Raw genomic sequence first — 14,712 nt, 5'->3', positions numbered from 1 at the left:
GAGTCTTCACATGCCCAGTGAGGCCAAGAAAGAACTTCACCACGCCCCAAACGGAGGGAGGGTGCTCAGGCCCACAAGAGCCACATTAATACAGGGAAGTCCTAGTGGGGGGAAGGGACACAGGTGCCAACACTAGATCCCCACCTGCAACCGGCATGAGGACTCCTCCAGGTCTCTGTGGCTGGGTTAGGACTTGTCAGCAAGCCTTTCCCTGGAACAAGCCTTCAGGCCTTAGATGATTTGGCGACGCACCTGCAGAAGTCACTCAAGAAACAGCTGAGCACCTGCTCTGTGCTTCACGCTGTGCTGGGCACTGGAGACACAGCAGCCCCAACCTGGGGCCTGTCCCCAGGGGGCTCACAGACTCATGGGGAATACAGTCACTGAAACATCTTATGAGTCTTTCCAACAATATAAATGTTAAGAACGAGAAGTAGAAGGTACAAAGGAGCTTACACAAGGAGACAAACCTGCTCTAGGAACTCAGAGGAAGCTTCCTGGAGAAAGTGATACTTCTGATGGCATGGGAAGGACTGGCAGGTGAAAGAGAGCCGAATGATTGGAGAAGTTGGGGGGAAAGCATTCCAGTCAGCTGGAAGAAGGGCATGAGGGAAGAGCCTGAAAGAGTGGAGCACGCTGAAGAAAGACAAAACTGAAAGGAGGCTGGTACTCTGGGTTACCGAAAGAGAGAAAGAGAAACAAGAGGTGAGACTGAAGAGGCAGGAGGGGGCTGTCTCTCAGGCTGCTGAGAAGTTTTTGTTTTTATTTAGCCTCCTGAGAATGGGAACCAAAGGGTTTTGGTCAAGAGCATGAGACGGACAGCAATATGGCTCTGGTCCTAACCCAAGAGCGAACATAGGTGTGGTGGAGGGAGAAGGCGGGTGTACACGGCGGGTGTGGAGTGTGAGATGCCTGCTGTCTACTCCTGGCTCTCATCCCAGGGGGGGAACTTAGAAAGGACACTTTCCCCTAGCCCCTGCCTGCAGGGTTCCCGCTTAGACTGTGCCCATAAGAGGCCCTCGTGCAAAATGTGGAAAGTGGAAAAGACCCACCATATTCCTGCGGTGGCCGCTGTGTGCCAATGTGAGGTTTACAGAAGCTTCCGGACAAGCTCCTGCAAGTCAGCCTCTCCAGCGAGGCAGGCAGCTGAGCTCCATGGCACCAAGCTTCCCCTGAAACTTCTGTCAACGTTTCTTGGAGGTCAACAGCAGGTTTTTGTGCACTCTTGATTATCCCAGCTTTTTTATCCAAAGGTTATGCCGGCTTCTAATCTCCCCTGTTAAGTCCCTCGTACCTTAGCTATGTAAGGCAGTTTCTGTTTCCCTTTCTAAACCCCAACTGGTAGGCAGTTAAGTTCTCACAGTATTTGGGTGTGAGATGGGGGGAGGGGGGCCTTGGTCTAGAGTGTAGGAACTGAGGATGGGGGATAAAGGATGGATTCAATGTATATTTAGGAAGTAGAATGTATAGGACATGGTTATTAACTAAATGGGGGGAGTGAGGGAGATGAAGGGATCAAAAATGTCCACGAAGCTTTTGTTTCTAAGGTCAGGCAGTCCTGCTAAGTTTGCCATCTGTTCCGTACAGCTGAAAGGGATGTGGACATCGGGCTGCCCCAAACAGCCAGCCCAGCCTGGCCCCTTTCCAGATTGAAGAGCCAAGGCCAAGAAGTGAACTAAGGAAGTGGACAGCATGATGGTGAAGAGGACGTGCCCTTTTATTCTGGAGGTTATGAGCCGCTGTAATGAGTTATCACCATCTTTAAACTGCTCTAGCCTACTCTGGAGCAGACGAAACCAGTTAAGCCAAGTTGTGTCCAAATTTCAATCTGGGGCAATGAGCAAGCAACTGGGGTCAGGGGTGAGGGCTGAGGGGCTGGGATGGAGCAGGAGCTTCCTACCAGAGCCTCCAGAGGCTGTGGAGTGCCAAGAAGGGAAACCAAATGTTAATCCACACTCAAAGTTTAGATTCATTTACCAAAGAGAGCAAGTTCAAAAGCTAAGCCACACAGAGAGAAGGTCACAGGATGGGTCATGCACGCTGACAGAATCACAGACAACAGCTCAAGGCCATGACGTGAAGGTGTACATCCTTGCAGATGGTGGTGCTGAAGAGCATTCCCACCAGGGAGGCACACCAAATCGGGGGAGGGTCAGGATGCAGGCACAGCTTATGGGGGCCGGGCAGACAGCATTTTCCCTGCCTGTCTCTCCATCCATGAAGTGTTTTGATTATAGAAAGAGGCTTACCCATGGGCTGAGGTCACTGACTATACTTTCTGGAATGATTTCTAAAGTGCATTACGAGAGAAGCATAGCTACACGTGTATCTCACGCACCACCACGGAGGTTTCTGAGTACTGCCTCTGGGACATGCAATGGCTTGAGAGTAACTACTCAGCTTTCCTAGGGATCTCACCTCTTTAACAAATTATGATCTATTAGATCGTAAGGTCACTGAAGACAAGATTCAATACGGAATCCCTAACGCCCATCCCAGTGCAGTCTCTAACAGCACCATAAACATTCCAGCAGACGAACCACAATCCTCATCCATGTGTCCGTCTGTACGGAGATCCACCCAAAATTCCAAGTCAGATGTCATGACGCCAATGCACAGGCTCAAGAATGCCTCATCCCACCATCTTCCTCATCTCTCAACCACCCTAACCGGCCTCCGGCAATGGCTCCCATGACCTGGAGGGGCTTCACCAAGGAAGGTAGAGGCTGGGGTGAGGGGATCCCCTCCAGGGTTGAGAGGCCATTAGAATCTTGAACTCTGAGGACAAGGCCCAGCAGCACACCTCAGGCCTCAGGTTCTCTGTTGCCTGACTTCACTATTGACTACACGGCAATGACAAGTTACCTAAAGTCTCTGAACTTGAGTTTTTCTATCTACAAAGTGGAGTTGATGGAGCCTAGATCCAGGAGTTGAGAGAACTAAATAAGGTTTGCAGGACAACTGCCTAGATACCAGTGCACACTAACGTGCCCCAGAGACACCTTCTCTTACAGGGTTCACTTCTCCATCCAGCCTCAGAGACTGGCCCCCACCTCCCATCCCGCGGCTCTCCCCTCCCTCTCCTCTCCTCCCTCATCGATTTAAGAACCCAAGTCACTCACAATCTTCTGACCTAAAGTCGTTGTGGCCTCTGCCGGTGTTGCTGGAAGTGGATGATGTAGATGAGGGGCAAAGTCTTAGCTACAGGCAGGTGAACCCTACCAGAGAGAGCTTTCTGCAGGAGGTTGCTTCCTTTAACCCAGATGCCAGGGGCGGAAGGCAGAGCGAAGCAGACGGAACAACCAGGGAACAGATGCCGCTACATAAAAAGGAAGACAATCATTTCCCAGAAAACATGCAGCTGCAGTTTGCATTCTGCAGGAAAAGCAAACCCTGGTAAATCCCCTCCTTACACAGATTTCTGTAATTATTAGCACTTAAGAATACAGATGTTAAAAAGCATGTGCTTAAGGGGCTAGTTAAGTTTGGGCAACTGCAGATGGAAAGACTGAACATTTTCTGAAATTGGTATTAAATACCCTCAAACAATAAAGGGACAACGCCAACACGTATGGCATAGAAGAGAAAAAAGGCCCACTGGCGAAAAAAAGAAGAGGACCTGAACAAGCCATTTCCTTTAGTCGGACCACCACAGAGATGGCTCACGCTGACCCAATACCCATTCTCTGCTCCCTGTGTACTAAAAGAACCCCTACATTATTGGAGACCCTCATCTAGAAAACTGTACTTCTAGCACTCCTGTAATAGGACAGAACGTCCACGGAAGCAGAAGTTATTGGGTAGAAATTACAAGGAATGCTCAAACGCAGATCTTAACTGATACATCGAGTCTAGATTTCCATCCGTTTCCTTGTCAAGGATGATTATAAGTTAATATCAGAACCATATTCCCTTTTTGGATAATTAGATACGAATTTAAGTTGCTTTAAGTTAACTGTCGAATACATATTACTGACAGTTCTAAGTGTAGATTAAATCCTCCCTAGCAAGGCTTTTTGTTGCCCTTATAAAGTACCAGACTCTGAGCAGACCAGACGGCTCTCTGCGCTGGGCAGACACCATCTGAAATCAGTATTCAAGGAACATCCCTGTAACAGGCAGGTGAGATAAATGGGCGTCTAGTACATCTTATTCATTCCCAGTTGGGTTTCACAATGCATAAGCATGTATCTCTTTGAAAACTTTCTGCAGATTTTCATCAGCTGTAACAAGGGTGAAGGGAAAGGTGTCCAAAGACTCCATTTTCGTGCCGCTTCTCTAGATTCCACCATCCGGCTAGTCCAGGAGAATCCAGAGAAATGCAGGGATCGCTTTTCGGAAATCCTTATGGGCTTGTCACGTGCTCCTCATTCTACCTTTCTGGGTTCAATTAGAATCTTAAGCACGTGGGCCCCCAGAGAGACCAGACAAATACTTGAGGAAAGGAGAACCAGGGAGATCCCCCTTGTAGTTGTCTCTCCTGGTTGGCTTTTGCATGTGATCCCTTTAGGAATTTAGGAATTTAGGGATTTAGGAATTTAGGAATTTAGGAATTTATTTTAAATTCAGGACAACCTGCACAAGTGTTTGTGATTAATCACATAATTACAAAACACAAGGTTTCAGCACTGATAAAATTCATTTCTTCTACTTCCTATTACCTGCTCCTTGGTGCTATGTAAAGACGAGTAAGTGTATAAACTTCTGGAGCAATGTTAACATAAATATAAAATGTGATTCATGAGTATGTTTATAACCACAGACACATTAATTGGTAGTCTCCAGAAAGACTTAAGTTCTTTTACAAATTAAACAGAGACACTTGTGCTGTTCTTGCTAATTTGCTGAGTATGGAACTGCAAAACCCAACCTTCTATTCTGGGATTTTAAATCTGGTAGCTTCACAAAATAGCATTATCAATATTTAAAAGCTATATTTGGCTCCTGGTGAGTAGCACTGGGGTTTCCCTCCCTTCTAAGATCCTTTTGTGAGGTGCCCTTCTTTCTGTGTTGTGCCTGACCACACTAACTTTTCTCCACTGAGAGCAGTGTGAGTGCCCAGAGAAAGAGTTCCAGGGGAAGCTTTTACTTACCCCTAATCTATCATCTCACTCGGCCCTACCCCCTACCTTCATTTTAGCATTAATCAAAAACTTTTTACTTCAGATTTTTATGAACTCTGCTTCATGGGATGCATTTCTCTTTTTGATGTAAAACGATATAGAGCGACTGTAAGTTTTCTGTCCACCACCCAAAACAGAGGTGATTAAGAAAGACATCTGCCCCACTAATGGGGTATTTTCACAGCAGTAGGGGCAGATCTGAGGTCTTTAAGGCTATTAAAGATGTCCGCTAAGTTTGAATCAGACTGGGAATCCCAAAACACCCCAGTCACCTCCCTGGAGACTGGTAGGGCTTGCAGAACCCTAGAGGCAGAAAACTTCTCTACAGAAACTTTAATCCTCTCAGGAGAGTTCAGTTTCTGCTGGAAATCCAAGACTTTGCGAGCAAACATGATAAGACCTTCCAAAGTCACAAGGTGAATATAATGAGCATAGAGCTCAGAATACTTACGTGGGGTGGGGGGAGGGGGTGGGAACTGGGATAAGTGTTCCCTTTCATTAGCGTTTCTATAGGTAGTGATTTCCCTACTTAAGCAAAGAAAAGCAATGGAAGCAGCTCCCCCCTCACCTATTAAAAGGAGAAAGATGGGTATCTTTAATTGAAAGCAAGCCATCACAAAATTCTCTAATTATAGGCTCAAAGGGGTTTCAAGCTCATGTTGTATCTCCGTAGCTTTCAGCAGGACAGCATTAAATCTTCCTCAAAAAATACGACTCAACCTATTTTTAAACATACCCAAAGAGGGCATTCTAGTCTTCTGTTCCTTTGTTAGGTGATTTTTTTCCCCTTTCTAACCTCACCACAGGTGAACTTTTGCTATTACTAACCTGCAGTCTTCGCATTAGAGTTCGGCTTGGTTTGCTCGGTGGGAATGTTGAACAGCTGGCCAACGTTAGCCTTTTCTACACTGTACTTCCATGTGTCCATCTGTATGAAATTATAACAATTAATTAGAAGATTTGGGTTTAAATCAATAAATTTGGAGCTAGATGCCAATGGAATCAATTACTCATTGACAAAAGACGGCTATCCTTCTTTCTCTCATATTTTTATTTCTCTGCCATCTATTCCGGTGCTAACATCTCTCCTTTCCAACCTCTCTTCCAACAATGCCCCCCCCTCCACACACACACACACACACACACACACACACACACACACACACTACAACAAATGACCACACTCACTGACACTGGTAAATTGCTTAAAACACAGCTACTTAACATTCAGACCTTGGCCCTATAACCCCCACCAAGGGGTAATAATCATTAAAAGCAGAGACTCTGGAGCCCACTGTCTGTGCTTAAATCCTGCTCTGGGAGCATAGGCACATTTTTTCCTATCTCCCTACTTATCTACTACATCATCTGTAAAATGGAGGCAATAATGGGATCTACTTTATAGGGTTGTGGAAAAGATTAATGAGTTATACACAAAAAGCCCCTAGAGTGGTTTTCAGGTTCTCTAATTGTAAATGCCATTATTAGTTATTAGCTATTATTACCTATTAGCTATTATTATACTCTTAGTTATTAGCTATTGTCATACCTTGCAGCAAAAGGACATTAGAAAGCATTAAACTATGCCTTATAGGAAGTGGAGAAGCAAGAAGAGTTATCCAGGTGAACAATGAAAGAAAAAAGACAAAAAGAAAAGAGATAAAAGAAAAAACGGTAGAGTAAGAACAAAAGCAGACCTTCCATGGGGAAAAGGTAGGAAGAGGAAAACATAAGGGAAAAGAAGAAAAGGAGAAATGAGTAAAAAGGTGGGCATGGAAAGGAAAGACAGAAGAAAAGGAGGACTGAGAACCACAAAGGAAACAAAAAAACTCGAAATGATTCCATCCTCAGTTTGGGCTGGGCATCTGAAAAAGAAAGGAGTGGAAGAGAAAACAAAAATATTGGGCATGGTGAGAAAGCTTGGGACAGGATGATGAGATCCAAGTAGTAACACAAAAAGGATTAATTTGCAGCAATAGGCCTCTCTGTCTCCCAATGACGGTAAGTGTACATCCAATAACACACCCATGATTCACTAGTCTTCTTTGCCTTTAGAGTCCGCGCCAGAATCAGGCCCCACGGCTGGCCCTAGTCTGTCTGCCTTGTGTCTTGTCTGCTCTACCGACAAGGCCAAGATGAAGTGATCCAGACCTTATTTTCACTAAATATTCTATCTAGCCCTTTCTTACTTCGAAATTCACAAACCTGTAAAGGGAGGTTTCACCTTAAAGGTATCCTCCTCCCCTCCCCCCTTTTTGGGTCAATTTAGAACAAGCGGACAGTACTGCAGGCATATGCCGCTAGGAGGGCATCAAATTGCCCTCCCCACTAAAGAGAATTAACCACCCTATGACTCGGAAACAAGAGAGAGGTTGAATCGAGGTTAAAATAAAACCAGTATTTAAAAATCACTTCTTCTAAGTATTATCCTTATTAAACTGCCTGTTTGGTGCAAACTCCGTCCCCATATTTGAGGAAGTCGAGAGACCTTCAAGGACCCTCTCCCAAGACGAAGTGGACGGACCGCGAGCGTCTCCTCTTGCCCGGGTGAGCTTGGGCCGCCGCCGCCGCCGCCGCGGCGGGAGTCACGAAGCCAGACGCGGCGCGTCTCCGCCCAGGACTCGGGAGACTGCAGCAGCGCGCGCCGCCACCGCGGCCGGGCGGCTCCTGGAGGCTAGGAGGAGACGCGACTCCCGCAGACACGTGACCTCCTCCCAGCCGCCGCTTCCCGCGACCCAGATCCGTCCCCGGAACCCGTGCTTTGCGGGGAGGGCCGGTGGGGGAGAGGGGCGGTACGGGGGGGTATGCGTAGTGACCGTCCCAGCCCCCGCTGCGCCCCTGTGCGCGTTCATTCTCCCCTTGGTTCTTGCGCCGCTGGCAATCATGAAGGTTTCGGGGATAACCCAGGAGAATGTGAACCTTACTCTTGCTGCAGGATGGAAAGAACTGCGATTTTTATATCTATCTACTTATATAAGAGGAATCAACATATATTCTCTCCTTTCCGCCCCCAGCAGAGCCGAGTAGCGGCAGCAGCGGGGCGGGAGCCCGGGGAGTCCCGCAGGACGAGCTTTCCCCCGGCCTCCAAGGCCCCTAATCGCCCGCTGCGCCGGGCGGCGTGGGCAGTGCGCATCTCCGGGCACCTCTTGTAACTCTCGCTAGCAGTGAGTCATGCTCCCGGGATGGCTCTGGGGAGAGGTAACCCGGCTCGTGCTGGCTTGTGCTTCCCCGCGCCGGGCGCCGCGGCCACAGGGCGAGCGAGCGCGCGCGCGCACGGGTTCCCCGCGCAGTGATGTGGCAGCAGCGGCAGGTCGGATCACGTTGCTGGCCCTGTGCTGGTACCCGTTGGAGACAGGATTAAGGAGGGAGGCTTTGGAGGTGCCAGCGGTAGTAAACGTGGGCTCTGCACACTCCGGCGTCGCTTATCACACGGCGGGAGGGGTACGTGGTGGGGGTGGGAGACCACGCAGCACCACCCGAGGCGATGAGGGGCGACGGAGTTTAGCCGGCGAATGATAATGCTGCATTGCTTTTCCGCGGTAGCCCCTCTTGTGCCCCCCCCACCTCCCTCCTCCCTCCCGCCGCGTTCCTCTGGGAGCACCAGAGGCCCCAAACGTCGTCATCTGCTTCTGTGATTAGTGGCACCGCAATTCCGGCTGCTGCGGGAAGTTTGGGTGGCCCAGGGACACCGTGTCGCCGAAAGACACTTGGATTGCGACGTTCTAACTCAGTGACTACATTTTCATTTATTTTAAATCTTTCAGGGAACGGATTTCAAGTTGCCCCATTAGGGGGCAACCTCCAACCAGGGCCAAGAGGTCCCCCCAGGCCACTGAGCGGTGAGCAAACAAGTCTCCAAATTTTCTTTTGGGACTGAAGTTTACCCACCGTGAATTTTCTTTCTTTTATCTGGTCCAAACCACCAGTGCAGTCGGTGGCGAAGCAAAAAGCCACGTTCACGTTCCTGCACCGTAATGACGGACGAACTGAGGGAGTAGCATTTCCGAGCGGAGGAAGCCCTGGCTGCCCCGCACCCCCCCGGCGCCTCCACCCCCTCCCCCAGCTGACTGCAACGCCTTTGGGAAGATGAATAGCTTGGCCGAAGTTGTTTTTCCTTTCCGGTGGCCCTGATCAGGTGTCCCCGCCCCCTCCTGCCTCTCGCCTTCCCTCGTAGCCTGCTCCCGACACCCACTCCTGGCCCGGCCCCTCCTCCCCCGCCCCCCTCCGGGCTGGACCGCGGATGGTACGTTCCGCACGTGAGCTGGGTGCTGGTCTGGCCGGCGACGCGCGTGCCCTGTGGCCAAACACTGCCCGGAGTGAGAGCAAACTACCAGCGCAGTGGGGACGGCGCGAGTGTGCGTGCCTGTGTGTGCGTGTGTGCCAGAGAGCGAGCGCGGTGGGAGGGGGGGGGAACCAACTGCTTCACACTTTCAACACTGCACTGAAGAAGGGAGAGAGAGAGACTGGAGACGCACAGATCCCCCCAAGATCTCCCAAAGCTATCGTCCCACAGATTATAGAACAGAACCCCAAAAATCGAAACAGAGGAAGCGGACAGCGGTTGAACATGGACGAAGGAATTCCTCATTTGCAAGAGAGACAGTTACTGGAACATAGAGATTTTATAGGGTAAGGTGCACGCACCCCCTTGCGTATATCTGTCTAGGCTTCAGTTTGATTTTTTTTTTTCTTCTCCAGAAAGTGGTATGGATCGGGCAAGGACAGTGCCCCTCCCCGAATGGGTGCCTGATGCTGATTTCTGTTTTGCAGACTGGACTATTCCTCTTTGTATATGTGTAAGCCCAAAAGAAGCATGAAGCGAGACGATAGCAAGGTAAGTGTAAGTTTCCGATGTTCCCCATAACCTGCCTGGATAGTTAATTAGGGCCATTGATTTCACAGCGAAGCTCTGCCCGCAAATATATTCCAGCCCTTGAGGTTCCCCAACTGTGAATTTTAAGTGGTTTGCTGGATACTCTCAGGGGGAGATTAAACATCACACCTGAATTCAAATTGCATTTCAGAACAGTCCAGAGCAAAGGGTTTCTTGGGCATAGTTGATCACATAATATGGGGGGGTGTTGGGGGGGGCTTATTGTCTTATCCAATAAATGTGTAGCTTATTGTTGTCTTTCTTCCATGATTGTCGTATATTAAGGATACCTACAAATTACCGCACAGATTAATAGAAAAGAAAAGAAGAGATCGAATTAATGAATGCATTGCTCAGCTGAAAGATTTACTGCCTGAACATCTGAAGTTGACAGTAAGATGCACATTTTCATTCTTTGCTGCTCTCCAAGGGTGTGTTAATAGCTTGGTACTACTCCCAGAGATATAAGAATAAATGTAAATATCATAAGCCTTACTACTTGCGCTGTAGTGTAGAGTTTCCCACAAACTCAAGAGTAGGTGCTCACTACTGAAGGCAAGAAGTCATGTATAACCCGTCTTCTGGAAAGCTCAAGAAGTATAGGAATAGTACTTCTTTCCGAGTCTTTGCTTAAGTTGCTGTGCTGAGCGGAGAACCAATCAAGCCAAATATGTGTTTTTAGTAACAAAGTGCCCCCTTCTCTTTTGCACCATTGCAGACTCTGGGGCATCTGGAGAAAGCGGTAGTCTTGGAATTAACTTTAAAACACTTAAAAGCTTTAACAGCCTTAACCGAACAGCAGCATCAGAAGATAATTGCTTTACAGAATGGTAAGTCAGTTCAGGGAGGCCAGCTCCCCCTGATGAACCCGGGCAGCCCACAGAGGGGCAGTGTTTAGGACTCTGCCCCCCCCCCACCTCCTTCCTCGGGCCCACGGGCTCACTCTCATTTGTTAAATTGCTTATACTTTCCCTTCGTTGGAAAGTGCCCATTTCCCGAAGCATCCTGGAGGCTTTCAGCAGAACTCAGAGGAATCAGATTTTTATTTAAAGTGGCGGTTGCGCTCTCCACTTTGGCTTTTCAGTTGGGAGTAGAGCGCCCCCCTGCTTCCCACCCCCGCCACCCCACAGCCCCCCCCCCGCCCCTCGGCAACCGGTGGATTATATCACCCGAATCCAGAGGAAAAACCGAGATCACTTTAGTCAATGTAGGGCCCACGTGATAAGCAGATGTTTTAACGTCGGTATTTTTCTTGTTGCCTCCATTCCTCTGCCCCACCCCCACCCCCTTCCTCGTCCTAGGGGAGCGATCTCTGAAATCGCCCATTCAGTCCGACTTGGATGCGTTCCACTCGGGATTTCAAACATGCGCCAAAGAAGTCTTGCAATACCTCTCCCGGTTTGAGAGCTGGACGCCTAGGGAGCAGCGGTGTGTCCAGCTGATCAACCACTTGCACGCCGTGGCCACCCAGTTCTTGCCCACCCCCCAGCTGTTGACTCAACAGGTTCCTCTGAGCAAAGGCGCCGGCGCGCCCTCGGTCGCCGCCCCCGCAGGGTCCGCGGCCGCCCCCTGCCTGGAGCGTGGGGGGCAGAAGCTTGAGCCCCTCGCCCACTGCGTGCCGGTCATCCAGCGGACTCAGCCCAGCGCCGAGCTCGCCGCCGAGAACGACACGGACACCGACAGCGGCTACGGCGGCGAGGCCGAGGCGAGGCCGGACCGCGAGAAGGGCAAGGGCTCCGGGGCGGGCCGCGTCACCATCAAGCAGGAGCCCCCCGGAGAGGACTCCCCGGCGCCCAAAAGGATGAAGCTGGATTCTCGCGGCGGCGGCGGCGGCGGCGGCCTGGGGGGCGGCGCGGCGGCAGCGGCGGCCGCTCTCCTGGGGCCCGACCCGGCCGCCGCCGCAGCACTGCTGAGACCCGACGCCGCCCTGCTCAGCTCGCTGGTGGCGTTCGGCGGAGGCGGGGGCGCGCCCTTCGCGCAGCCCGCCGCCGCCGCGGCCGCCGCGGCACCCTTCTGCCTGCCCTTCTACTTCCTCTCGCCTTCCGCGGCGGCCGCCTACGTGCAGCCCTTCCTGGACAAGAGTGGCCTGGAGAAGTACCTGTACCCGGCGGCGGCCGCCGCCCCGTTCCCACTGCTGTACCCCGGCATCCCCGCGCCCGCGGCCGCCGCCGCCGCAGCCGCCGCCGCCGCCGCCGCCGCCGCCTTCCCCTGCCTGTCCTCGGTGTTGTCGCCCCCTCCGGAGAAGGCCGGCGCCGCCGCCGCGACCCTCTTACCGCACGAGGTGGCGCCCCCTGGGGCGCTGCACCCCCCGCACCCGCACGGCCGCACCCACCTGTCCTTCGCCGGCGCCCGCGAGCCCGGGAACCCGGAGAGCTCCGCTCAGGAAGATCCCTCGCAGCCAGGAAAGGAAACCCACTGAATCCTCGCCCCCTTTCTTAGACAGGACGAGGGTTGTCGCGGAATAATAATATTAATAAGTAAAACACCCTTAACGTTTGTAAGGGAGGAAGTGTAATAGATGCACGACAGGCTTTTAAAACAACAACACAGGTGTTTTGTGTACATTCGGAGTTCCTGTTTTGCTCATCCCTCACCACCCCACCGTCCGCACACTAACGGCCCTTTCTTCCCTCACCAGCTATAAAAGAACCTCTGCAATATTGATACTTTCTTTAAAGAATTCGCCCAAATCAGTTTTGCCTTTCTTTAGGCCATGTTCCATTATCTTTTTAAAATGCAGAACCTATTTCCAGAGGGAGAAGGATCTGCTCCGTGGGGGGAGCTGACTGAACCAGGGTAGGGGAACTGTGGCCCAGGAGTTGACCTCCAAAAGCCAGTGGGTAGTTCCTATCTGCCCACACGCATAACTCTCCCACCTGCTTCAGGAGGCGTTCCACAGGCAGAATGAGGATCTTTTAGAATTGAATTTACTCTTCAGTATTTTATAATGTTCAGCTTTTTAAAAGGCATATATTTTTCAAAGAGGAAGAAGTGAGGATCCAGTCACTTACGTTGCAACCTCTTCTGAAGTGGTTTGAATGGTATCCCTTAGTAACTTGCTCTTGTTTAAAGAGACTCAGAGTTGGGCCGTAGTCAGAACTGAGTCAGGGAAGGAGATGGATGAGGAAGGCCAGAATCATTCCTGGTACATTTACTAGCACTTTATGGAGAAAGTAACCGTGAATTAATTGACGTGTCTTAATTTCATTATTTCATATATATACATATACATATATGTATATATATAGTGCATCTATTCCCACCTTGTCATTATTTAATTCACCATGTTTTAAGTTGTTATAATCTTGCTGTAAAGAAAAAAAAAAGGAATGTGCACTGAACTTAAAAACAAATCCAAAATGATTTCTCCTATTTTCTGTTAAATAACAAAAATGGAGGAAAGCATTAAACTGGTCAGTTTTGATTGGAAATGCTGTAAAGATGTGGAATGAAGCCTTGGGAGGCCTTCCTATCTCCAAGTCTATGTATTTTCTGGAGACCAAACCAGATACCAGATAATCACAAAGAAAGCTTTTTTAATAAGGCTTAAACCAAGACCTTGTCTAGATATTTTTAGTTTGTTGCCAAGGTAGCACTGTGAGAAATCTCACTTGAATGTTATGTAAGGGGTGAGACACAACAGTCTGACTATAAGTGAAGAAAATATCTGGGTCTTTTAGTCAGTTTGGTGCATTTGCTGCTGCTGTTGCTACTGTTTGCCTCAAACGCTGTGTTTAAACAACGTTAAACTCTTAGCCTACAAGGTGGCTCTTATGTACATAGTTGTTAATACATCCAATTAATGATGTCTGACATGCTATTTTTGTAGGGAGAAACTATGTGCTAATGATATTTTGAGTTAAAATATCTTTTGGGGAGGATTTGCTGAAAAGTTGCACTTTTGTTACAATGCTTATGCTTGGTACAAGCTTATGCTGTCTTAAATTATTAAAAAAAAATAAATACCGTCTGCAAGAAACCAGCTGGTTTAGAAAATTTTAGTATGTGAAGATAAACTAGAAATTATCTTTATATTCTAGTATTTTCAGCACTCCGTAAATTCTATTACCTAAATATTGCCACACTATTTTGTGATTTTAAAATTCTTACTAAGGAATAAAAACTTTAATATACGATACGGGATTGTCTAATAATTAAAAAGGTATAATGCTCCATTAGTTTTAAGGTATCTATAAATTTAGGGATGAAAGTTATTAACGTTCTCAGATATACAACTTTGTCATTGGCTTGATAGCCCACGTTTCCAGTTTCTTACAAGCCTTCAGGCTCTGGCTGTGTCTGCCTACTTGCTTCCAATGTATCTCAATGAAAAGTGCAAAAGAAAAACCTACCAATCCCTTGCGTGGTCTGTTTATGTTAGACCCAATTTGCTCATGATTTTGATTGATTAATTTTTGACTTCTCACCTTAATTCCAGATAGACTTTTGGATGCTCTGGCGTTTCTCCTTCACTGGGTCCAGAATAAATACACTGCCACTTTGGGGTGCTTAACTTTCTTCTTATATTTTTAGCTCCTTAACCTTTATAAAAGAATTCTCTTGAGGGATTTAATCATGGAATTCAAGGAAAAGAAATAAATTAGTTGTAGGCTTTTCTCAGATTCATGGCCAAATTCGTGATTTGATATGGGAAGGATTGTCAATTTTTCATTTAAATAACCTTCACAAACCCCTTGATTTTTGAAAGGTGTTGAA

General features: G+C 48.8%; 2 protein-coding genes across 4 annotated transcripts in view; one reads left to right on the top strand and one right to left on the bottom strand.

Annotated features, from left to right (window-relative positions):
- Positions 1 to 12,468, bottom strand: part of SSPN (sarcospan) — a 114,361-nt gene extending 101,893 nt beyond the window's left edge. The window contains exons 1-2 of one of the 3 annotated variants that reach the window (XM_059185823.1): positions 12,329 to 12,468; positions 5,952 to 6,051 (exon numbers count right to left, since the gene is read on the bottom strand). In XM_059185823.1, the coding sequence (XP_059041806.1) occupies positions 5,952 to 5,966 (15 nt within the window). In that variant the 5' untranslated portion in view covers positions 5,967 to 6,051; positions 12,329 to 12,468. Of the gene's footprint in view, positions 1 to 5,951; positions 6,052 to 7,611; positions 7,830 to 12,328 lie in introns of those variants that run through there. The other 2 variants (XM_059185824.1, XM_059185825.1) reach the window with 2 other exon arrangements.
- Positions 8,045 to 14,347, top strand: BHLHE41 (basic helix-loop-helix family member e41). Its single transcript, XM_059185820.1, has 5 exons — positions 8,045 to 9,752; positions 9,894 to 9,957; positions 10,282 to 10,389; positions 10,715 to 10,826; positions 11,298 to 14,347. The coding sequence occupies exons 1-5, from the start codon at positions 9,364 to 9,366 to the stop codon at positions 12,413 to 12,415; spliced, it is 1,791 nt and encodes a 596-aa protein (XP_059041803.1). The 5' UTR covers positions 8,045 to 9,363; the 3' UTR covers positions 12,416 to 14,347.
- Positions 14,348 to 14,712: the final 365 nt, after the last annotated feature.

This window comes from Mustela lutreola, chromosome 8 (genome assembly GCF_030435805.1).
Source record: "Mustela lutreola isolate mMusLut2 chromosome 8, mMusLut2.pri, whole genome shotgun sequence".
Taxonomy (NCBI): domain Eukaryota; kingdom Metazoa; phylum Chordata; class Mammalia; order Carnivora; family Mustelidae; genus Mustela; species Mustela lutreola.
This window is presented reverse-complemented; position numbering and strand designations above follow the sequence as displayed.

Coding starts and splice junctions, on each gene's coding strand:
- BHLHE41 (XM_059185820.1), top strand. CDS start 9,364: ATGGTACGTTCCGCACGTGAGCTGGGTGCTGGTCTGGCCGGCGACGCG. Junction 10,390..10,714: donor CTGAACATCTGAAGTTGACA/GTAAGATGCACA, acceptor GCACCATTGCAG/ACTCTGGGGCATCTGGAGAA. Junction 10,827..11,297: donor GATAATTGCTTTACAGAATG/GTAAGTCAGTTC, acceptor TCCTCGTCCTAG/GGGAGCGATCTCTGAAATCG.